This window comes from Sceloporus occidentalis, unplaced genomic scaffold (genome assembly GCF_023333645.1).
Source record: "Sceloporus occidentalis isolate IW3139 unplaced genomic scaffold, rSceOcc1.0.p SCAF_2, whole genome shotgun sequence".
NCBI classification, from domain to species: Eukaryota; Metazoa; Chordata; class Lepidosauria; order Squamata; family Phrynosomatidae; genus Sceloporus; species Sceloporus occidentalis.
The window spans coordinates 114,865,914-114,892,360 of record NW_028316982.1 but is presented as its reverse complement, the minus strand read 5'-3'; the positions used below and the strand labels follow the sequence as shown (position 1 = coordinate 114,892,360).

General features: G+C 41.1%; 1 protein-coding gene across 2 annotated transcripts in view; it reads left to right on the top strand.

Annotated features, from left to right (window-relative positions):
* The first annotated feature begins 20,531 nt into the window (after positions 1-20,531).
* Positions 20,532-26,447, top strand: part of SH2D4B (SH2 domain containing 4B) — a 127,265-nt gene continuing 121,349 nt past the window's right edge. For both annotated transcript variants that reach the window (XM_089507914.1, XM_089507913.1), the window contains exon 1: positions 20,532-20,715. In XM_089507914.1, the coding sequence (XP_089364040.1) occupies positions 20,532-20,715 (184 nt within the window). The remainder of the gene's footprint in view (positions 20,716-26,447) is intronic.

Below are 26,447 nucleotides of genomic sequence, written 5' to 3'. Positions count from 1 at the left end.
CCTTTTTTGTGCCTTCTTGTCCAGCCAGCTAGCACAGATGAAAAGTTCTGTGAGGTACAGAGCATTAAGTGACTTTCTGGCGTGTTCTCAGCCTGATGAACCTTGGCTGGAAGACATACAAGGCTTCTTGGACCGCAGCATATGCTGATACTGTATGAAAGCCACTTTCTCTGAGCAATTAGAGGGCGGTAAGTTTGGCTATTTGGCTGGCAGGTACATTAAAGAATGGAGGAACCTCCAAGGGTCTTCTAGTTCAACACATGCTCAACTATGGTGCCCTGATAGGTTTCTGGCTTTCTTAAAAATCTGTAATGAAGGTGGCCTCATGTAATGAAAGAGAATCCACCACCTTCTAATGCACTCTGCTCTACTGTCAAACAACTTGTACTGTCAGCTATTCCTGAGAATCCATCAGCAGGTAGGACAGGCTGGGAAATATTAAAATAAATAGTTTCCCCTCTTATCCTGAACATATCCCAAACATCTTCTTTTTCTTATTTTTAACATCCATTGAAAATCTAAGATGATTCCATGTTAAAGGTTTCTTCACTCTCTTCCTACAAGATGGGAGGGAGGAAGCTGGAGGTTTGGATGCCAGGAGCATGATTCCTGCCAGGACAGTTGGAGAGACCATGCAAATTAAGGTTTTATATTAATGAAGACTGTAATATCTTGCTGCTGTTGAAACACGTTCCTCCCCATTGGAGCTGTGTTGCAGAGAATGCTTTTCATGATGCCTGGCACCATACCTGTTGAGCTGGAATCAGATAATCAGTGGATGAAGAAAGGCAGCCATCAGGTCAGTGGTTCTCTCCAACTTTCTCTGCCTGGAGAGTTCCAGGATTTTCAGCAATCAAACCCTGGCTTCGACATAGCTACTCATGTGATGACTGTCGAGTCGAGCCAAGTTTTCAGACAACACTGAGCAAGACTTAATTTTGTGTGTGAGAAGTTCTGCATGATGTGAAGTAACACAGTGTTCTGGCAACGTCTGCTTTTGGAAATCTAAGAAAGAATGGCTTAACTATATTCCACATGATTCAAAAACAAATTGGATATATTGTACTTTTAGTAGAAGATAGACCGGGGGGAGGGGGGGTTGAAGTTTTACAATATCCTGACTTATTTAAAGTTAGAATGGGTTTTCACATGCAGCTGTGGGTTCATGTACACCGAAGTCAAGTGTATCTCTACTTAACCTGAGCTTTAACCTTTCTTTATTCAGAAGAGTTGGTTGAGAACTCAAGAATCATAAATCTCATGATTCATATGTCATCTAACACAATGCTTTAAAAAGGTTTTTTCTTGAATTTCCTTAGCAGATAAAGATATGAATAGTTGTTTCTTAGTATTACTAAAGAAAATATTTCCATTGCCTCATTATACTTCATAGGTAAGTATCTTGAAATATCTTGTCCTGGCTGTCTGAAAGGGGCAGAAAGCATAACTGTGCAAAGGTTTAGTATGCTGCAAAATCCTGTGACATTATTTCCCTGTGGTTATTACTGGAACCTATAGGTATAAAGAATTTTGCTTTACCCTTTTCAGAGGCCTTGCTTAGTTATAAAGCCTGATGATGCTATGTTAAGCTAATCAGAGTAAATCAAAGGCATCTGGCCTGCATAAAAGAGGAATTGTGTCTGCTGCGTTGTTGATGGCTCTCAAAATTTACCAAATGTTTGTACTGTCTTATTTTTGAATTGTTGATGGGAGAAAAATGATGCCAATTTGAGGACATGCAGTACGGGGGAAGTTACAAAAGCAGCTTTTGTGGTTGTTTAGAGGCAGGGACCTCAAAAAGGCAAAAAGTCATTACCAAGGCTAAATTATCAAAGGGGAGATATTGCCGCCCTTGCAAGGCCTTACTCAAATGAGTGAATCAGCCAATCAGATCTGCTTAGCTAAGACTGCATTCACACTGCATAAACAATCTACCATGACACCACTTTAACTGCCATGGCTCAATGTTATGGACTTCTGGGCACTGTAATTCCCAGAATGTTTGTAGAGAAGGCTAAATGTCTCACAAACCTACAAATCCCAGAATTCAATAGCATTGAGCCATGCAGTTAAACTGGTATCAAACGGGATTATTTCTGTAGTGTGGATGCAGCCTATGATGGAAACTTATAGTGTTCAGAAATTGTTTTCCCTCTCTTTACGATATAATGTCCATTACTGATAGTGAAAGAACCCTGATGAATAGTGCAAGCTAAGTAAAATGTACTATAACTAGCACTTAAAAAAAAAAAAAAAATCCAAGGAGCCATCAGCACCCATTATTGCTCATCAAGACTTTAATAATAATAATAATAATAATAATAATAATAATAATAAAGTTTTATTTATATACCGCCCTTCCAACGATCAGGGCGGTGAACAACAACTAATACATTAAAATACAAATACATATATCAATAACAATATTAAAATAAACATTAAAACACATCATCAACATTAAGACCCCAACAGCCAGCTGCCATCGCTGTCGAAGGGTAGGGGGAGACTAGCTGGGATCTAATTCAGGGAACGCCAACCTGAACAGGAAGGTTTTTAGCTACCTCCTGAACTGGGCCAGGGAGGTGGCTGAGCGGAGCTCTAAGGGCAGCGTATTCCAGAGGGTCGGGGTGACGATGGTATATGACCTCCTTGTTGTGGAGGCCAGTCTAGCCCCAGGGACCCTCAAAAGTTGCTGCCCAGATGTTCTGAGGGTGCGGGGCGGAATGTATGGGGAGAGGCGGTCCTCCAGGTATCCTGGGCCCAAGCCATGTAGGGCTTTATAGGTTATCACCAACACCTTGTATTGTGCCCGGAAGCGGATGGGCAGCCAATGTAGATCTTTAAATACAGGTGTAATATGACTGGCCCTGGAGGTACCAGTGACCAGTCTGGCTGCCATATTCTGTACCATCTGTAGCTTCCGGGTTTCGTACAAGGGTTGCCCCATGTAGAGCGCGTTGCAGAAATCCAATCGAGAGGTTACCAGAGCATGTACTACCGTTTCAAGGTCTCTCTGGGCCAGGTATGGGCGCAGCTGGCGAATAAGCCGAAGCTGATAACAGGTGCTCCTGACCGTCGCATCCACCTGAGCTGTAAGGTGGAGCGACGAGTCAAGAAGCACCCCCAGACTGCGCACAGAGTCCTTCACAGGAAGCGTGATCCCGTTCAGAACAGGTGGAACCACCGCCATTCCTGGACCAGGGGAACCTATCACAAGTACCTCCGTTTTCTCTGGATTCAGACTGAGTCGGTTTCCCCTCATCCAGCCCATTACTGACCTCAGACAGGCCACGAGAGGAGAGACGCCATCCTCGGTCACTGCATCAGTCGGAGACATAGAGAAGATTATTTGGGTGTCATCAGCGTACTGATAACCCCGCGCCCCATGTCTCCGGATGATCTCTCCCAGCGGTTTCATGTAAATGTTAAAAAACATGGGAGATAGAATAGCTCCTTGAGGGACCCCGGTTGTAAGGGCCCTCTTATCGGAGCATTCGTCTCCCAGCTGCACCATCTGGAACCTCCCAGAGAGGTAGGACCGGAACCACTGGAGCGCAGTGCCCCTGATTCCCACCTCTGCCAGGCGCTCCAGAAGGATACCATGGTCTATGGTATCGAAAGCCGCTGAGATGTCCAAGAGCACCAACAGGGACACGCTTCCCCTGTCAATGCCCAGATGGAGATCATCGACCAAGGCGACCATGGCCGTCTCAACCCCGTAACCCGCCCAAAACCCAGTTTGAAATGGGTCCAGATAATCCGTTTCATCCAACATCGATCGAAGCTGGATTGCAACCGCCCTCTCGATCACCTTCCCCAAAAATGGCAGCAGCGAGACTGGCCGATAATTATTATGTACCAGGGGGTCGAGGGAGGGCTTTTTAACAAAGGTTTTACAATGGCCAATTTCAAATCAGTTGGAAATTGCCCTTCCCTCAAGGATGTATTAATAATCCGGTGCAACAATAAAGTTACTGCCGGTCCTCCCTGAGCCGCTAGCCATGAGGGAGAGGGATCGAGAGAACAGGTTGTCTTCCGAACACTTCCAAGGATCTTGTCCACATCATCGGTACTTACCAACTCAAACTGATCCAGTTTAATAGAGTCCACGGAGGCTCTGGATGCCTCTACCCTAGGTTCTGCTTTAATGCCGGCGTTAAGACCTTCGCTTATCCAAGAGGTTTTATCCGCAAAGAAATTGTTAAACTGGTCACAGCAGGCCTTAGAAGGTTCAAGGATCTGGTTCAGGGCAGGAGGGAGCTGAGTTAGCTCCCTGACTACCCTGAACAACTCTGCTGGACGCGACTCCGCGGACGCGACACGAGCACCATAGAACGAGTTCTTAGCTGCTCGTATCGCCTCTCCGTAGTCCTCCAACAGGCAGTCTAGGAGAGCCTTGTCGGCTAAGCATAGGTGTTTCCGCCAGCGGTACTCTAGCCGTCGCAGGTCCCGCTTCCTCGCCCGGAGATCTTCCGTATACCAGGGCTTACGTTTGGAAGCAGGCCTGAGAGGGCGCTTGGGAGCGATACTGTGTATAGCCCTAGAGAGACCGGTATTCCAGATACCAGTCAGGGCATCAACAGAGTCGCCGTCACTTCCAACCATGTGTCCCTCTAGGGCTTCTTGGAACCTTTTGGGTTCCATCAGCCTTCGAGGGTGGACCATCCTAATAGGTCCACCACCCCCGGGGGGGATCTGGGTAGAAACCTTGATTTTTGCCTCCACAAGGAAATGATCCGTCCATGACAGGGGGGAAATATTGGTTATTTCCACCCACGGATTTTCCGCATCCGAACAAAAGACCAAATCCAGTGTATTACCCGCAAAATGCGTTGGACCTGAAATCAGCTGGGACAGGCCCATGGCCGCCATGGTATCCATGAATTCCCGAGCCGCACCGGGTGGAACATAGTTGGCCGTGAGGGAGATGTTGAAGTCGCCCAGGACAAGTAGCCTGGGCGTTTCCAGCATCAGCTCTGCGACCAACTGTGTCAGCTCGTTAAGGGAGTCCGTTAGCGCACGGGGTGGCCGATACACCAACAGAATCCCTAGACTGTCCCTAGCCTTCAGGGTCAGGTAAATACACTCGATAAAAGAAGTTTGTCGGATGTGGTTCCTGGTGAGAGACAAGGTGTTCTTATGGACCAAGGCAACACCCCCCCCCCCGCCCACCTAACATGCACATAAACTTTCTCCTTTGCACACCACTCCAGTGTTGAACTGGATTAGTTGTAGCAGGAAAAAAAAACCCTGAATTTCCTAGATAACTTTTCCTCCCTTTATATTGGGAAAAACCCTCTCTCAGTATCATATGTGTCACGAGTGGGGAACCTTTTGGCTGCCCATCATTTTGGTCCAGCAATCTCTTCCTTCTTGGGCTTCTGGGCATTTTAGCAAAGAAAAAAAATTAATCATTTTTGCAAGCTCTGCTTTCTAGAGAGTAAGGATGAATAAACCAAGTGTAACTTACCTCTGAGAAAACACACAAATAGAGCTTTCAAGGTTGCAGTTCACCCTGAGAAATGTGCTGACCACTTTTGCCTTTGTGGTGGACACAGACATTGTAGGGAATAAGAGGAATACAGCTGTATATTTATAGGTTTAAAATATTTCTTATCCTGCTGTCATAGCCACTGTTTCCAAGGCAGCTTACAATACAGCAACTGGTATGTGGAGCCATAGTTTCAATGCCATTTGCAAGGCACAGGAGAAGAACAATGTTAAAAGGCCTTGGCATGGAAAGGTCATGATGGTTTTTGTTTAATTTTACTTTCTCCCCTCCCCCTGCTTTTGCAGGAGTCTAGTCTGGCCATCAGAGGGCACTATAGACTTAATTTTGCCATCTGAAAGGGAAGAAAATGAAATGGAAAAAGAAGGCACCAGACAAACAAGACATCCATAATTAAAAAAAAAGTGGAGGGGGGAATTGGCTTTAGGTATTCTATTTTTAAAAACTGACAGTAACATGTGTGTAGATCAGATGCAGGAAAGATATGTTTTTGTGAGCAATCTCTTGCATTTGTTTTAATTATTGACTCTTCTCTGTGTTAGAAAACAGCCTAAAAATAAAACATTACCCCACTCGCCTCCGCTTCTTAGACTGCCAGTTTGCTTCTCTCTTTTCTGGTCCCCAAACGGCATGTTTGACGCTGACACAGCATTTAGGCATCTGGAAGTCACCTAATGATGAATGCCCTGCAAATCTAAGCTTTTTATGCAAATTGCCTTCACAAGAACAGGGTCAAGTTTACCTAGCAGGGATTTAGTTATTCCTCAGCATACTTTAACTAACCTATTGTATGCAAAATTAGAGTTCTAAAGAGAGAAAAGCCTGGATTTATCCTCACCTCCTCTATCTGTCCATACTTGCATGTACTGTTTCTGAGAGCTAGTTTATAGTTTATTTCTTTCTATATTTAGCCTGCCACAAAATGGAGGAAATTTGTGGGAGAATCTGCAGTTTTTGCACACAGGCACTGTTTTGAGGTGTGCCAAACCTGTATTACCCTTTAAGTCTAAGCTGATGTGTGTATCTGAGAAAACGTCTTGCATTTTATTAAAGTATATGTCACAATTCTCCAATCAGGTACTTTCCAGAGGTGCCAGATTACAACCCATTATCTCCAACAAACACAACCAGTTAGGGCTACCAAGAGGAGGTTTGGACCCTGGTGGGATTTTTTCCACAGGCCTCTCAACTAGGTTTGCCAGGTTTCTCTGCGCTGCTCTAAACTGGCCAGTACAAAAGAGATATGCCTTGATAAAGCCCATCACAAATTTTGTGAGAGGTGGACTTCTGATGAGTATTCCAGGCACCCACAGGATTAGAGAGGGTGGCTTTTAGGTGATTTTTTTTTCCATTTTAAAAATAGTTTTTGAGTTGCAGTCTGCCTCATGCATGACATCCCTCAGCCTATAGGGTTGAGAGCAGGAAATGTGGGCATCAACCATGTTCATAAGAGATGGAGCCCATATGTAATTTAAGGCTATGTTCCTGAGTACCAAATACTTGGGGCCAGTGCATCCCCACCCCTGGTGTCACCCAGTGTGTGTGGGGAGTTAGAATCATAGAATCATAGAGTTGGAAGAGACCACAAGGGCCATCCAGTCTAACCCCCTGTCATGAAGGAACTCTCAATCAAAACATACCCAACAGATGGCCATCCAGCCTCTGTTTAAAGACTTCCAAGGAGGGAGACTCCACTACACTCCGAGGGAATGTGTTCCAATGTTGAACAGCCCTTACTGTCAGGAAGTTCCTCCTAATGTTGAGGTGGAATCTCACTGGCATCCATCACGTCAAAATGATGGCGCCCATGTAGACAGGGCGCCGCCATTTTGCCATACAGAGTACGTCCTAGGATTGCGGGGTGTCTGTAAAGGATGCCCCAAGGCAACCCTAAAGGATGCCCCAAGGCAACCCACCATTGTTACTTTAATTTCAACTGTTTGCTGCATTTTGTTAGCCACATGGGATACCTCCACTGAGATGTAGAATATGGAATAAATAATCATTGTCATTTTGTGAAATATAATGATAAGGCTAGTGATAACTGAATATAATATGATGAAGAATTACTGTTTTGAGCCCTGTATATTGTAGTTCAGATGCCCACCCTTTTTGTTCCAGTTAATATCTACCATTCCTAAATATTTTTAATATAAATTTTGTAACTGAAGTGGGTTCTGGCTGTTCCACAGACTCTGAATATTTATTATGCTTTAACACTTTTTAATTTTGGTTAGAGAATGATTTCATGCAGGGGTAAGTATGTGCTGATAACTGATACAAATGAAACTATGGCAGATAACCCATGAAAGACATTCTCCTTTTCTTTCAAAAGTAAATGAATAAGAATATCACGCCATTGTAGTCACTATTTTTATCTTCACTTGAAGATACAATACAATACAAGATGGATGAATAGGTGTAAGAAAAATATAAAATGGTAAATGACTAACATGAACATAGGATAGTATCCCCAGTCTGAACTCAATGGACTGCCTTCTGGGTTACCTTCAATACATTGATTCATACACAAAGTAGGTAAATGCCCTCACCCTGTCAATTAGACTTAAAGGCATGAATTTAGAGGAGTTGTTTTGATCCTTCTAACATTAGCAGTCAAGACATAGCTGTATTATGTTTTCTGAAGTCATTACATTTTTCTTATATACATCCAGGGTTTCCACAGTTCAGCTTTCAGCTGGTGAAACATAGTATATAAACAGCTGTGTTGATATAACTTCATTATAAGTGTGATACGCAGCAACAGCAGCCAAACAAAACTTTTCCAGAATATTGCTCCATAAAAGCTGCTCTTTCTTGGGAAAAAGGAAATTATACAATCTAGACCTAGATTCATAGTTTGCCTAATGCTAAAGACGATACTGTGCTAGTAAAGCAACAACGATGTGACACCTGAAGTACAAGGCATTGCTGGCTCTTTCAGATAAATATGAGCATCTTTTATTTCTTCTTCAGGACCTTTGCTCATGCAGTTCATTGTGCCCAGGGTCTTTTTCTAGTTTTATTGCCTTCCTGTGGAATTCTCTTCCCTATAATCTTCTAGACCAGCCACGGCAAACCCATGGCACATGTACCAGAGCTGGCAAGCACAACCCTCTCTATGGGCATGTGAGGCTCTCACCCCCAGTGAGCAGAGGGAGGGAGGAAGGAAGGGAGATGAGGCAGGAGGAAGAGGAGGAGGGAAAGGAAGCAGTGGCAGTGGTCTCATGCCATCAGCTATCCACTTGCCAGTGAGAGCCAGGAGGCAGGAAGGAAGAGGAGGAGGAGGTGGGAGGAAGAGGAAGAGGAAGGTGCAGTAGTGGCAGCAGTCCCATGCTATCAGCCACCTGCCCACTTGCCTGGCACTGGTGTGAGCCAAGAGGGAGGGAGAGAGGAAGAGGAGGCAGAAGGAAGAGGAAGCAGCAGCTATGGCCCCATGCTCCAGCAAACTTCCCACCGCTGGTGAAATGAGGGAGGGAGGGAGAAGCAGCAGGAGGAGGGGGGTTGCTATTGCTAGCCTGAGGCTGAGATAGTGTGCTCTCTCTCTCTCTCTCTCTCTCTCTGTGTGCGTGTGTGCATGTGTGTGTGTGTGATTTCAAGTTGTTTCTGGTGACCCTAAGGTGAAACTATCATGGGGTTTTCTTGGCAGGTTTTGTCGGGGGAAGGGTGTTTGCTATTACTAGCCAGAAACTGAGAGAATGTGCTTCGGTGTGTGTGCCTTCAAATTTTCCCTGGTGACCCTAAGGGGAAAGTATCATGAGGCAAGCTTCATCAGAGGGGGATTTCCATTGCCATCCTCTGAGGCTGAGAGAGCATGACTTGTGTGTGTGGTGCCTTCAAGTCATTTCTGACGGATGGTGACCCTAAGGTGAAACTATCATAGGGTTTTCTTGGTAGATTTCATCAGAGGTTTTTTTTTTGCTATTGCTAGCCTGAGGCTGGGAGAGTGTGCCTTGGGTGTATGTGTGTGCCTTCCAGTCATTCCTAGCAACCCTAAAATGAAACTATCACGGGGTTTTCTTGGCAAGTTTCATCGGGGGGTGGGGGAGGTTGCTATTGCTAGCCTGAGACTGAGACAGTGTGCCTTGGGTCCCCCCCTGGAAGTCCCACCCCTGGAAGTCCCCCACACACCTGGCACTGGATGACACTCGGTGTGGGAACATCACTGAGTTTGGGCACCCAGTCTCTAAAAGGTTTGTGATCACTGCTCTAGACTGCTACCCTTCAGCACCCTATTCCTTCTCAACTGTTCATTCCTCCATCTTTCAGCCATTCCATTTCATAAGAATACAGTAGAGATATTGTCTCCATTTAGTCTCTTACTATTCCTCACTACAATCCTTGGATCAATGAAGCTATCTTAAAAACAGCTCATGTTGTTCTTTTTTTGCTCAAGCTGAGAATCATCCACTTCTAGTAGAAGGACATTGCTGAGTATGTACAAACTTTGCCTTGTAATATAGAGCATGTGGGCAAGAGAGGACCCAACAGGACCTTGTTTTTATTTCTATTGAATCTTAAAACAGTTTTATGACATCCATGATCCAATCAAATTCCGGGTCAGTGAATGGCAGAATGAAAAGCAGGATTATATCAAACTTTGTAAAGTAAAATACTAACATTAAATAACTAAAGGTAGAGGTTAAGGCAATCCCTTGACATGACTGTCTAGTCATAACCGACTGTAGGGGGCAGTGCTCATCTTGTAAGCCAAAGAGCCAGCATTGTTTGAGGACTGCTCTGGTGGTCATGTAGCCAGCATGACTACACCAAATGCTGTTACCTTCCCACTGAGAAGTGGTACTTATTTATCTACTTGGATTTGCATGCTTTCAAACTGCTAGGTTGGCAGAAGCTGGGACTAGTGACAGGAGCTCACCCCATCATGCAGCACTTGGGCCTCAAACTGTCAACCTTCTGATCTTCTGATAATCAGAATTGACATCTTAACCACTAAGTTACTGCATTCATTAAAAATAGCCATAGTAAAATGTAGGAAATTATACTTTCCAAAGAAATATACAAGTTAAAATATTTGGGAAATATTTCTTAATCTGGGGCCCAAAATACTGGAGATTATTACATGGGGGATGGCATGTCCTTGTTCCATCCCTGTCCTGTCTTTTCCGTTCAATCTTGCTGAGATTTTCAGACATAATCGTCATTATTCTGCTCTTATCGCATAATCATGATAAGATTTTCAGACGACATCGCACCTATCCCATCTTTCTCCCATCTCTGAAGTGGCATGTCACTGTCAGTTTGTATTAATGGAAACTCGAGTTAATACAATGACAGGAGGCACTGGTGGGAGAAGGACAGGCTAAACACAAATGTGGTAAGGACAGGACATTTAATATCTCTTCTTCCCATTTTCATACCTTTAGGAAAGTGTTCCAAACATGGGATGCCACAGTTGAAAAGGTCTTGTCCTTTGTGGATACCTGCTGGCTGGAACCAGGCTGGACCAGCTTGCATGTAAGGATGTGTGCTAGCTTGCTATTTTTGACTTCTTTTCTGGACTCCTCAGATTCCAGTAAACATTGACAGCATAGAGGAGCACACTGTGTGGCCACACCTTGCCAAATTGGCAGTAATCTGCTGCTTTCATGAAACTATCCAAATATACATCTGTAACAGAGCTTTGAAAAGGTATATTGGCGGGTTACACACCGCCATTTAGTACGTAATGAATACGTACTAGGGTTAGGAAGGGGCGGTGCTTCCGCACCCCCTAACCCTAGTACGTATTCTGTATATTTACGTATCGGACGCTATGCGTCCGCACGTGTCGCGGCATCTATGACGTTGCGAGTGCGCCCCTGGCGCCTCGCAATGTCATAGAGGCGCCGCTTAAAGAAGCTCCATTTTGGAGCTTCTTTTTCGGTCCGTGCGGGAGCCGCGCAGTGTGGCTGCTGTGGCTCCCACACAGAGCAAGCGGCGGTCTGTAACCCACCATTATGACTACAAGTCTTATAATTTCCAAGCCAGTATGAGCAAGTTCTAGGAGTAATGGGAACTGTAGTCAATAATAACAATAACAATAACAATATTTATTATTTATACCCCACTCTTCAGCCAAATAAATGTTTCCATATTCAGAAGAACTTGCACCACTCTTGATCTTACTGATGAACTCCTGTAGCAATCACAACATGATTCTCTGGGTAGACAAAACACCAGGATACATTTTGCCATCCCCAAGTCCTTAACCAACAGCCCAGTCATTTTGAAGCAACTTCTGAATTTCTTTTACCTTAAATAATAGCCTTAAATATTTTAACCTTAAATAATGATCAGTAAACATGTACCTCTTAAAACAAACAAGCTGTTTTGTTATGCAGCACTCTCAGTGATATCAGAGAGAATACCAAGAGTGAAAAAGCTTCTGCTGAGTACTTGTTTTCATGGTCAGTTGCCTTGCTATTTAGCATTTAGCTATGGTAACCACAGGGGGTGGGGAGCATTCTTATCTTCATGCATTGTGTTACCTGAGGCAGATATTTACTCTAATTTATGAGTTAGAATAGTTATGTGTTCCAACAAGAATTCTTCCTATACTCAAAATGGAAAGCAGGTTTTTTTTTTTTTAAAAAAATGATGTTAGGGCTCATCTAGATTGGCAACTAATACCAATCTAATAAACTATATTTAATGTCTCTTTTGGCTAATTTTGCTGATTTCCACATTCGGACATACTTTTGAACAAATAAATAAAATAAAATGCATGATCTACACTTCTTTATTAATTATTGTGCTGAATGAAACCCCTACTCCCCAGCCCATGCAGAACAAGAGTTTTCTGGCATCTTAAATCGGAATCCTGACAATCCCTTTCCCCCATCCCCTTTTCTCTTTTCACTGCCTCTTCCTCCCAGAGCAGTTTTGCAAAACAACGGGGAGAGATTTCCTCTCTCCTCCTCCAATCTTGTAGGTACATGTGAGTACACACATGTACATACACACATGTGCACATGCATGCGTGCGCGCATACACACAGAGCATTGAAGATCCAACCTTAAATGTGCAGGAGAAAAGTAAAGGGAGTAACATGTACTGCAACACCATTATGGTCCAGTGCATTTTTGGTGGCCTGTGTTCAGATGGTGAAACACTGGTAGTTTTGTTATCCATTTAGTTGTTTTAAATTGGATTTTAAGTGAATTCTAACATAGTCATAAGACTTTTAAGATGGGCAATTGATCTAGTTAACAGACAGGTGTTTCAAAAATAAAGGTCAGCCATATTTTCTTCATCTCAGAACCTTAGAGTAACACAATACTTTTTTTTTTATTTTTATAATTTTATTATTAAAATACATTTATACAATTATAACATACAATAATAAAAGAAAAAGAACACAAGACATACAATACATCTACAAATACATACTCTCAATACAATCATACTTACACTTCTCTATAAACACCCACCTTCTTACTTTTTATTAACCAATTTGGGTCGATCTAAATTGAAATTCTCTTAAACTCTCCCTTCCTATTACTTCTTATTATCTCTAATATTTACTTCCTTCTTCCTTAGTCCCTCATCACTCTCCCAACTCTTCTCTTCTTCCCTTCTTCCTAACTAAATAAACCTACCTACCTACTCTTTCCTTCTTCACCTACCTTACCTTCTACTTACTTTCTCTATACTGTTCCTTCTTCCTACTCTTGTTTAGTTCCCATTCATTCACCTAACACATCACTCTAGTGTCTACTCTTACATATAATGACTTCCTTCCACCTTCTTACATATTTCGATATATTTTGACTTTCTGGTAACAGATGTTTTAAAACACGGATCCAACTTCCCTTAGTTGTTTAGTCTTCTTTTCCATTGAGTCAATATACTTGTGCAAGCCTAAATATCTTACTCTTTTAATGATATCACCGCTATTCCTCCCCATTGCCTCTCTAGAAATTCGATTACCTTCTTCCACCCTTCTCTTCTATGCTCTTTTTCACTATTTCGTAATGCTTGGGTCAGACTATCCATTGTTATAGCTTCATAGAGTTTCATTATCCATTCTTCCAAACCTGGACAATTTTCGCTTTTCCATTTTTGTGCAAAGCAAACTCTAGCCAATGTTATTAAGTAATACAGAATTTTCTTCTCAATACCCTTTATGTCATCATCAAAAATGCCTAACAAATAAATCTCTGGTCTCAATTGTAATTTTTCCCCCAGGATATCCTCTATTTGACTATTTATCATTTTCCAGTATTTCTTAGCCTCTTTACAGACCCACCAACAATGGTAGAACGTTCCAATCTCTGTTTTACACTTCCAACATAGATTATTATTCAATTTATAGATTTTTGCAATTTTTACAGGCGTCATATACCAATGGTAAAATATTTTATAGAAGTTTTCTCTTAAACTCTGAGAAACCGTGAGCTCGTAATTATTCTTCCATGTTTTCTCCCATTGAAGCATTCCAATTGGGTGGCCTATTTCCCTTGCCCACTTAATCATATGCTCTTTCACCACCTCCTGCTCCATCTCATAGGTTAATAGGATTTTATAAATTTTCCCAATTAATTTCACATTATCTTCCAATAGTAATTTTCCTAGTTCTGTGTTCCCTTGAGACTCTTCTACTTTTTGTTCTTTGAAATCTTGTTTAAATCTCACCAAAATCTGATTGTATGCAAACCAATTAATTTTCCATCCCTCCTCATTGAGTTTCTCTCTCGTTTTCAGATGGGTTTTGTCCCCCTTTGTTTCTAATAAATCCCTATATCTGAGCCATCTAATATCTACAATCATTTCTTTTCGATAAAATGCCTCTTGAGGCGAAACCCAGCCTTCTATTCCATGCATTATCCTCTGTTTATATTTGTTCCAGATTTTGATCAGTGGTTTTCTAATACAATGTTTGTTGAATCTTTTGTTGATTTTTTCTTTTCCGTATATCAAATACGCATGCCATCCGAAGGTATTGCCATCACTTTCTAGCTCTAACAGATTTGTATTCTCTAATGTTATCCACTCTTTGAGCCACATTAATCCACAGGCTTCAAAATATAGCTTAAGATTTGGTAGGTTTAGCCCTCCTCTGTTTTTTGAATCTTGTAATATTTTAAATTTCACTCTGGGTTTCCTCCCTTTCCAAATGAATTGCGTTAAATCTCTATCCCATTCTTTAAAGGGCTTTTCGGATGTTATAATAGGTAACATTTGGAATAAAAATAATATCTTCGGCAAAATCATCATTTTTATACTAGCAATTCTTCCCATTAATGATAAGTTCATTTTATTCCATTTTAGCAACTCTTGTTTTATATTAGCCCAAACTTTCTTATAATTATTTTCGTATAGACAATTTGTTTTGTTTGTAATTTGGAGTCCTAAGTATTTCACTTTTTTCTCAATTTTAATACCTGATTTACTCTCCAATTCCTTCTGATCTTTTTCTTTCATGTTCTTTGTCAATATCGCCGATTTCTTTTTATTAATCCTACAACCCGTCATTGACCCAAATTTATCTAGAATCTCTGTGATTGCTTCTATGTTATCAAGGGGGTCTTCAATAAACATAATAATGTCATCTGCAAATGCCCTTATCTTGTAAGTTTGATTCTTAATTTTTGTACCTCCAAATTGTTCGCACATATTTATTTCTTTTATCAGAAGTTCTATAATTAGTAAAAATAGAAGAGGGGAGAGAGGACATCCTTGTCTCGTACCTCTCTTTATGTTTATAAAGTTAGATTTCTCACCATTTACTCTAATCTGGGCTTTCTGATCCTTATATATTTTCTCTATCCAGTTAATAAAATTTGGTCCAGCCCGAATTTTTTTCAACACCTCTAGTAAAGCAACCCAATTAACAGAATCAAAGGCCTTTTCCAAATCTATAAACAATAATCCTAATTGTTTATCGTTATGAGATTCATAATATTCTAGAATATTTAACAAAATTCTTGAATTCTCCCTCATGTATCTTTGTGGGAGGAATCCTCTCTGATCTTCCTCAATCAAATCTTTGAGACACTGTTTTATACGGTTGGCTAAAATCCCAGTAAAGATTTTGTAATCGTTATTTAACAGAGATATAGGGCGGTAGTTTTGGGGTTCCAGGATGTCTTTCCCTTCTTTCGGTAACATTATTATTTCCGCTTCTTTCCACGAGTTTGGGAGACTTCCTTCTAGTGCTTTATTCATTATATCTTTCAGGATGCCTACCAATTCTTTCTTAAATGTTTTATAAAACACAGCAGTTAATCCATCACTACCGGGTGCTTTCCCTAATTTACTCAAATCTATTGCCTCCCAGACTTCTTGAGTAGATATTGGTTGATCTAAATATGCTCTTTGTTCATCTGTTAATATTCCTATTTTTGAAGATGCAACATATTTTTCCAGTTCTTCTCGGTTCACCGGGTATTCTTCGTATAAGTTTTGGTAAAATTGGGTAAAGGCTTTTTTAATTTCTTCTTGTTGTGTCACTATCTTTCCCCCCGATTTTATTCTATTAATGATTTTTTTTCTCTTTTTCTTTCCTTAATTTGTATGCTAACCATTTCCCAGTCTTATTCGCTTGCTCAAAATATTTTTGCTTAGCTAACTTAAGTTTCCTGTTTAGCTCATTTGTCGCTTCGATTTCTAATTGCTTTTGTAATATTTTAATTTCTTTTTGTAATTTCTTATCTCTTGGGAATCTCTGGAGTTCATTTTCTTTATCTTTAAGTAGGGCATTTAATTCTCTTACTTTTTGTTTCTTTTGTTTTTGTACTTTATTATTTTGCTGGATAAAAAAACCTCTAATTACTGCTTTCCCCGCATCCCACACCGTTGGTAGTTGAACCTCCTTATCCTTATTTTCCTTTATAAAGTGTTGGAACATTATTCTAAATTCTTCAATGATTTTCTCATCTTTCAATAATTCTTCATTTAAGTACCAACTATTACTCCTACCGTTGTCCTTCAAACATAGAATTATAGGGTTATGGTCTGAAATTTCTCTGTTTAGCACGTCCATTTTGAGAATTTCTCTAGTTAAATTTTGTGACACTAAAAACATGTCTATTCTAGAAAATGATTGGTGTCTTTCGGAAAAGAAGGTGTAACTCCTCTCATTGTTATATAAGTATCTCCAAGCTTCGGTCAAACTGTAATTTTCAATTAATTCAAAAAAGCTTTTGGGCAGTTTCCCCTGTAATTCTTTTATATGTCTATTTGACAATCTATCTAGTTTCGGTTGGATTACACCATTCATGTCACCTAGGATGATGATATTTTGATAGTCAGTTTCGAATAGTTTCTCTTGTATCTTTTTATAAAATTTATTTTTGTTTTCTTGCGGGCCATAGATACCTAATAAGAGGCATTTTTCCCCCTTCCAATAGATTTCTACTCCTAAATACCGACCTTCTTTGTCCTTAAATACTTCTTTTGATTCGATATGGTTTTTACGTATATAATGACTCCTCTTTTACTTTTGTTGATCGATGCCAGATATTCTTTCCCTAATTTTTTATTTCTGATTAATCTTTCATCTTTAGTTCTGATATGAGATTCTTGAAGACAGACGATATCCGTCTGGTTTCTTTCTAAGAAGAGGAATACCCTTTTCCTTTTTTGAGGAGAATTTAGGCCTTTTACGTTCAAAGATAGAATTTTCATTATTCAAATATTTGGGTTTGCTTGCACAGTATTTAAAAATAAGACTCACATACTTTAGTGTACGAGGAGAATTTTTAGTATTTTATTAATAGTGTATATTGGTAATAAAGCAAATAATACAAACAGTAGTAAAATCCAACAAGAATAGTAAGTCCTCCTTAGAATTCAATTTTATTTATCTAAATTAATACAGTTCACTAGATAATTATTCGGTTTAAGATAAGTAATCACCCACGTATATATAAAACTGGTTGCATATCAAACTGGGTGGGGAGGTCAGGTTAATGAAAATTGCATTTATTAGGTAACTGTGTTTGATCAGCTACCCCAGTAACACAATACTTGAAGCATCCAACAATGACTAACTCATTCAACATGCACTCTGTTTTTAGATGAAGAGCTCCAATGCTAACAATCTCAAACACTCCTCTCTTCCACCTGTCTTCCCTTAAATGATTTTAATTGGAAAAGGAGGGGGGTGGGGAGTGGAAAAAGTGATGGGAAATCCCGGGAGGCTTTAAAAGGAAGTTTGGGGACTTATGTAAATCCTGCGAACAAAGCAGACAATTGTTTCTCATCTAGAGGAGTGGATCTGAAAAAAATGGACTTCATGGCCACAGTATCTAGACCAGATGTGGCCAACTATGTTGGCTCTGGAAGCCACTTTTATGTTTCTGGGAATCTCATGGACCACCAAAAAGCTGACACACACCCCCCCCCCCGGCAAGTGACCAGGTAGATTATCACATGAAGCTTCTACAACACAACAATCATCTTTTTGAAGCGCAACCTTTATCACACCTCCACTTCAGTACTGGCATAGTGCTGTACTGTATGATGTACCAATATGGCACATCTTCTGCACTGCCCCACTTCTGCTTCCATCTCATTATTTCCCTTCTTAGGGCATGCAGATCAATCTGGTGTGTATTGTGGGAGAAGAGAGACAGGGTAATGGACGGAGGAAGAGAGGTTGGGCAACAAAAGTGTTGGTAGGAAAGAGAAATCAGGAACCACACTATGTTTTGAAAATTTTCTTTTTATGTTAAACAGTACAGGGAGGCCTTGAACCATATTTAAAAAGCAAATCAATGGATCTGGAGATTTCCAGAAGTAACAATTCACTCATAAAGGCCATAAAAAGGCTTTTCCAGGGATCTTGGCGGCATCGAGGGCCCTTAAAACATCCTGAGAGGTCTTAATGCAGCCCTAGATCTGCACTTAATGGACTCCGGTCATTGTCCCCCCATCCCACTTTCCTCCGATCTCTGTTCTTTTGCACCATCTAGCCTGTTGAAGAGTTCTGGAAACCCTGAAAATAAGGATGAATTTGGTTTGATTCCAAGTGTAACTGTGGATCCTTTGCTGCACGAATGGTAAATGTACTCTAAGCTTTAAGCTTGCTCCTCCCACAATCACTCTCTTGGATATACAGAAGCTCTCTGGGCAGTGAATCCAATTTGCAACAGAGATTTCAACAAAGAGAGATACAGAACAGCTGTGGCAGGAGCGGCCATAAAACTGAGGGTGGATTGGCCATCTGTGTGGCAATGGATAACTGGTCACTTATGTGGTTTGCTAGTTTTGATGAAGGTGGTCTTTTGGGGACTCAAAATCAGTTGGGTTTTTATAAAAAAGCAACTGACCCAATTGCAAGGCCTGTGAGGCATTTTGGAGAAATATAATGTATACCAAGGTGTGCACCTACTGTATATTTTAAAATGTTTTTTTTTTTTTTTGTGCCTTCAAATCATTTCCAATTTATGTTGACCATAAGGCAAACCTATCACAGGATTTTTTGAGCAAGATTTCTTCAGAGAGGTTTGCCATGGCTTTCATCTGAGGTTGAGAGTGTGTGACTTGCTCAAGGCCACCAGTGAGTTTCAAGGACTAAGCAGAGATTCAGATCCTGGTCTTTCAAGATCATAGTCCATCGTTCAAACCCACTACACCACAGAGGTTTCCAGAAGTTTAAAATGCCAAAAGAGAAAATGTCTGCAGTTAAAAAGTGTGCCACAGCCATGCTTAGTCATTGGGGAGAAGCATGCATAAATTAGGTAAACTGAGAAGAAAATGTATACATCAGGAAAATGTGTAAAAGGCATACAAAAAGCTCCCCAAATCTTGCAACCCAGTGTGAAAGAAGGATGGGAAGAAAATGCAGGTAGGATTCAGAATACAACAAAATGGGAACTGAAAGATGTTCATACCTTTATTTGGAAGCTTGTTCACATTCTGTGACATATTGCTTGGCCCTAATAGAGGCCCGGATGCATATTTTGGAGTTTTAAATCTATTCTCGTGCATCTCAGACTCTGAGGATTGGACAGGGGAATATTATTAACATATAAATTATCTTAACAGAAACTCTAAAGAGCTAACCATAGTATTTCATAGAGCTTGGGGGAAATGCCAGTAAACAGCAAAAGGTCATAATTTGCTTAAAAAGCAATCTCCTCTCTTTTCTCTCACTGCAGAATGGAAAATACATTGATGGCAGGAGGGTTAACACCGCCTGCTTGAATTGCCAAGGACAGGGTTTTGCTTAATTAATATTAATTAGTTTCCTTTCTAGTTTTCTCACCACAGCTTTAGATTGCTTTTCATTCTTTCTCTCCCTGTTGCTCTTTTTTTTATTACAGTATTCTTATTTTTTGCAAGATTGAAAATCCTTTTTAATCATTGCTGCCAAAGCACTATGCCTGTTGGCAGTAACTAAACATGACCCTGGATAGAGACAGGTGGCACTGTGTGCTCCAGCAACTGGCAAGAGTAAGCAGAGCCAGAGTTAATATGTAACTGTGTTTTGTCTCTTATTGGAGGAGTTTCATTCCCACAGGACACTGGAATGACACAGATATCAGTAGTGTACTTGTTACTTTTAACCATAACATCCCAGATTTTTTAAAAAAAGAACGAAGACACACACACACACACACACAGCACAACACCAGAGGATACACCGTGACATCGGAATGAGAACAATGTGCCATAGTAAGAGCAATTTTTAAAAAAATAACTCTGAGTTGTCTCCAGGTATTTAAGCAGCCATTCTTTTTGATTTTGTGGCCAATTTGTTTTTAACTTGCCTTAAATTTCCCTTTACTATTGTCCAAGCGGTCCACCCCGTTGGTCCGCCTCCTATCTCCTATTCCATCTTTTCTGCTGAACACCTGTTGATAGGTGACATGAGATGCTATTATTTTTGTGGTGATTAAGGGAAAGTGATCAGAGCATGAAAGCGAACCCAGCCTGTCACAAGAGGGACCAGCTCTTTTGCCTCTAGCTGTTTGTGGAAGTGCGGAGGGTAGTATTTTACAGGCTTGGACAAAAGTCTGGTTGTTTTTGAATTTTGCTCCTGTATGCAAGTGGTTCTCTTCACGGGTTTGCCATGCTGCAACAAATTCTACGGGATATGTACATTGATCCAGAACTACTGGCTGAACTGAATGAAGAACAGAAGCATGTCCTCTTCTATAAGATGAGGGAAGAGCAGGTTAGGAGATGGAAGGAGAACGAGGAAAGAGCCAAAGAAAAAGAAGCCGTGCTGAAGAAAACCATGAGACTCAAGCAGAGTAAGATTTCACAGTTTTTATTTGATCATGACTGCTAATTTCTATAGGACTTTGTAAATATGATGTTGTTTGCCCTGTGAAGTAAATCTCAGAGAAGGTGAAAGCTAAGACTTGTCCAAGGCAATCTTCTGAATATACTGGTCTTAAACTGAGGCTGCTTAAACTGAGGCCCGGAAGTACTCTGGCTGATGAGGCACAATGGCTCCAATCCAGAGAATGTTAAAATGGGAATTAAGTTATCTGTGACAAATGTCTCCTATTTCGGTAGGCTTAATTGTGGTTCCCTCCATTGTGAGGCATGCAGGCTCATTACTTACTTATAATGCTAGACATGTACAACAAGTAGAAATGACATGTAGAGAGCTACCGAAGAATAACAGTCTAAAATACTGGGAATGGACTGGAGTGAGTTTGGAAGCTAATTTCCTTCCTCTCTTAAAAGGGTAATAAATGCCTTCTCTTTACTGATAACATGATTTATTCATTAATATGTGGAAATACAGCCCTTACCTGATAGTAACTTTAGCCATGGCCATGAAATTATCAATTGCAATAGAAAGGCTGGGCACCAAGGACACACAGGTATTGAATCCTATTCTTAATCCCAACTAGAGTTGCTCTTTTGAATCAACAGGAATTCTGTAAGTGTGTGAATGTGTGTGTGTGTGCCTTCAAGTCACCTGTTAACTTATGCTAGTGTCATAGATTTCCTCAGGTTTTCTTAGGCAAGGAATACTCAGAAACTATTTTTCCAGTTCTTTTCTCTGAAATATAGTCCATAGAACCTGGTATTCAGTGTCAGTCTCCCATCCAAGTCCTAGTCAATGCTGCCCCTGCTTAGCTTTCAAGATCAAATGGGCTCTGGTGCCTTTGCTGTATTTTGGCCACATACCTCCAGTTAGAGTGGGCATATTGAATCAATGGTTGAATTGTGTGTCACCAGTAATTGAACGGTCAGTTGCATAAATACTCACTCACCATTCAGCAATTGATTCAAAGGGCCTACTCTAGTTGAGAGTAACTACTGAGATTCAGTTCATCAGGATTTGTTCACATAGAAGTGCATTAATCAACATATTAATGTGAAGAGGTGGGGAAATCAAGAAATGTAGGCATAGCCCATAGAGATCAGCACATGCCTTATTCACATTGGGATTAGAAGATTTTACCATATTTTATCCCTCTTTCTGTGCCCCACTTTTAAAAAACACACTGTGAAGGGTATTTGCTGTTCAGCAGCATTCTTGCATTTTTGCAATCCTTCCACTGCTCTTGAATAAAGGCTTGTTCAGTTTGATTGATCTGTAGTGTTGGTAGTGTTGGTGGGGGAAGGGTGTGTGTGCAGCACTAAGAATGTAGCTCTGTTCCCTGTAGCAAAACAACATTAAGAGGATGAAGATTGTCTTGCGTTGAAGATGAACTTAATGCACGCTAACACCCGAAAATGTAACTGCAACATTTTTATATAGTCATTTGTCACACTTTTGACAGCTGCATTTCCATATATAAATTATACATTAAAACCTATTCTGCTTTTTAGTGCACAGAATTGTTTTCTGGGTAATTAATTTTCTAGTTTACAAAGAATGATGAAAAAGGGGAGAAAATGATCAGAGGAAGCTCTACCCTGTCTGTCTTTCTGTCTCTGAGTGCACACAACTCACCTATGCTCAACATTTTATGGATGTTTACTTCTTCCAAATGACTTGCCCATGTCTCTAGCTGTAAGTCTTTCGGTTAAAAAATCCCCCACAAAACATCAGGGGAGGGTGATTGGAAAATATGGTCTCCATCATGCATAAAAGAGGATGACAATGTTTTTAATCTCAAATGGCAACAAAGTCACTCTAATACATTATGAACTGAGTTGGTACCTTGGGGAAGGGGGGGATCATATTTGCCAGAGTAACTGTGTTGTTACATCAACTCAATGGGAGAGTTGCAAAGTTTATGTGGATGGCTTGGCGTGGACAAGACAGGCAACACAAAATGGGAAGGGGTTTCTATGTGTTGTACAGATGTCTCATAACAGTGTAGTACAGTGGTTACATTGTTGCTCTAAGGCACAGTGTGCAAGGTCCAGAGCCTACAGAGTTGTACCAACCAATGTTTGGTTCCTCCAGAGCTTCAGAGGTCCACTGCTGCACCATTGTAGCTGCCATTTTGAATGACTGGAAGTGACATGTGCCACTTTTGGGCTTATCTTGTACTATTCTGTTTCTTTTCCGGGTCCACTGTGGGGAGTGTCTCAAAACAGAATGCAGGGGCTCTGCAAATGGGCTTTGGATATTAAAAATGTTCACACCAGGACGATTGGCAGAGCCATTGAGGGAGGGTGGGGTTATGATACCCTCCATGATGAGACCAGTATTTTCAAATGGAAGCATGGTCTAACAGACCAAACTGAGGCACATGATGGGGGGAGGAGTCAGTATGTAAGATGGTACACCCCCCATCCTGCTTCTTTCGGATGATGCAGCCCACCCTCCCATCCTAAATGCAGTATGAACTTTGTTGGTTGCTTTGGGGCCGGGTATGAATTTTCTCCCCTTTTCCCAGGTTTTTTTTTTTTTGCCTACCCCATACTGTATAAAGGAACTGGATATCAGCTAAAGGTGGCTGATAAATAGGTTTCACTGGCCCATATGGGGTTAAAGAATTGTTTGGTATGCACCATTGGCGCCCTTTTGTGGTAAAAGATTAGGTTATTGTTCAGCTTGTACACATCAAGGGACATGGAGTTGTGAGAGAAACTGCCTTTGGGGTAGACATGGGGTTTTTGCTCAACCTTACAAATTTGAGGGAATTTGGGGGAGAGTGCTTTATGTTTACCTTCCCAGGACTGGCTGAGGATGCAATCCAAATAATCGGATTTACTTCAGGGTTTGGTGTTTGTGCCCAAAGGGTAGGCTGAAGAAAGGTCTACGATTGACACCTGGCTTCAGCTGGTCCCGCACCAGGCCTTCACTTTAATCATTCTCTCACAGTTTGACGTTTAAGGTTTAAGTTCAAGTGCTTAGCTTAAATAGGATATAGGTCAAATAAATGGCCCTTTATTCATCCAATTTATGTGTCTGGTCTCTTTATTTCATATTGGGTATCAATGTTTGTGTGTGTGGGGGGGGGGGGGGGAGGGAATTGACTAAAATAAAAACGACCAAAATGTTTTCCTCCTGTGGACTAAATATTAATGTATGGGTCCAAGGATCCCATTCAGTCATGACTTCTATTCTCTTGATGAATTTATATTAGTCATTATCCCTGAGCCTAACTTATCTCCCAGCTTCATTATGAATCTAAAAGGGAATGTGAGTGAGACTGGAAAAATCATGTATTTATTATTATGTATTTCTTATAGTGAACCCTTGGTATCTGCTGGGGTTCAGTTCCAGAACCCTTTATGGATTCTCAAATCTATTCTATGTGCATTTTTATTGTTTGCTGGCTGTTACGTACATGTGTTACTGAGCCATCATAGATTAACCCCACAGATGGATTTTTCATTCTCACTCAACTCCAAGGAGAAGCTGGAAAATGATCTCTAATAAGAAGAATGAATATAAATACTATGCTGAAGTCTAACTGAAGAGTGGTAGGATGAGGCTTTGGGTTCTCCCAAGGGCTAATCATGTTAGTCTTGCTGCAGCAAAATAAAGTCCATATTTGTTTTAGAACAAACCTTCCTGGAACATAGCTGCTTCCATCAGATGCATGATGTACATTATTATTTGGATTTTAGGAAAGTAGACATGGTTGGTAGTGGGATTGTAGACAATGAGGTCGGTGGAAACTGAATGTAGAAATTATTGTTAGTGTCAATCAATTCAGAAATGTACATGGGATTATGTAGTTTGTCTTCAAGTCATTTCTGACTTATGATGACCCTAAGGTGAACTTATTGCAGAGTTTTCCTGTCAGGTTTCTTCAGAGGAAGTTTGCCATTTCCTTCCTCTGAGGCTGAGAAATTGTGACTTGCCCAAGATCAACCAGGAGGTTTTCATGGCTGAGTGGGGATTCAAACCCTGGTCTCCAGAGTCATAGTTCAAACCACCACACCATTCTGGAATTGCAGGCATAGTCAATATATTTTATCTTCTGAATCTGCATTTTTTAACCCTCTTTCCTCCTCATCTCCTGTCTACATTGGAAGGATGAATCTTACATCGAACAAAGGAATTATTATTTCCTGTAGCTTATTTCATTCTGTTTATAAAATATTTCCCTAAAAAGGGAGGTAGCTCTCTCTCTGCCCTTTGTTGCTCTGGTATTTCTTCAGATCACTCACCTCAGCTCATTTCATAACCTTGAGCTTATTTTTGTGCTTTTGCTTCATCAAGAGAATTTTTAGTTGCTTCTTAAAGAATGCAGTTTACAAAAGAATAATGCATGCCTCAAACAAACACACACATGCCTTGCTGTGTGATCAAAGCAGCTTTGCAGGCTCAGGCAATGTGGCGGAACAAGAGGGCTCTGAAATGGCACAAGCGATGTTTAATTTGTTAGAAATTCAGCACAGCCACATAATGGATATTTAATGTTGTATTAAATAGAAACCCCTCCCTCCCCAGCCCAATACAAAAGGGAGAGCATTTGCGTCCTTGTACAGAGTGGCAAATAATTCTTGTGCACTTTTCTGCATACTGTTATATGTGTCAAGACAAGGCTAAATCTTTGATGGGTGTTGTTCTCTACCTCAGGAGTCATCCAAATCAGCAGCTAAAAGCTGGGGCACAGCATGCAGAAGCTTGTTGTTGTTGTGTGCCTTCAACTCATTTCTGACTTATGGTGATCCTACCTAAGGCAAACCTATCATGGAGTTTATTAACAAGATTTGTTCAGATGGAGTTTGCCATTGTGTTCCCCTGAGGCTGAGAGCATGTGACCTGCCCAAGGTTACCCAGTGGGTTCCATGGCCAAGCTGGGAATCAAACTCTCCTGAATTGCAGTCCAACACTCAAACTGTCAGGACCATGTGGCACACTTGGCCTGGAAATGACATGGATGTGGCCACTAGGTAAAACTGGAGAAGAGGTAACTACAGTTCAAGTGGCAGGTTTGTATGAGTTAGCATTTGGAAGCTGTACGTCGTGGGACATCTGATGTAACATGTACAGCAGGTGAAGTCAGTCATGGGGTGCATCATAGGATATGGTATGATGCAACCTGCACTGGGGATGAAACCAACAAGGTTTCATTGGTGGCAAGACATCACATGACTTCACAGAAGACCACCTATAAAAGGGAGAGGGTGATTATCTCCGTCGTTGGGTTGTTGTGGTCGGTGACTGGGGAAGCACTTTGTCTAATTGTATATAGAGCTGTGAGTATCCAGATGGCTGTTCGGTACTCTGTGCGATCCTGTAAATAGTTTGGAACAAGTGAATTAAAGCCCTCTTGTTGGAGTGAGAGCCTTGCGGTCTAGCAGTGTTTATTTCTGCAAGCCGGGAGCTCAAGCTGAAGCCTGTGTGGGAGGAATTTTTTACTTCTCTGCCTTAAGCCTTTGCAGACGTCTCTCCAAGAGCCTTCTCGTGGCATCCTGTCTGCGTGGATCAACTTTGCACGTGGTTGTAGTGGACACAGCGCGTCTCTCTTCACCCCAACACAAACCGCTATACCTCAAGAAAGTCTGACTGGCCAAAGGTCATCCAGTAGGTTTCCATGGCTGAGCAGGGATTTGAACTGTGGTCTCTGAGATCTGTAGTCCAATATCCAAACCACTAGACCATACTGGC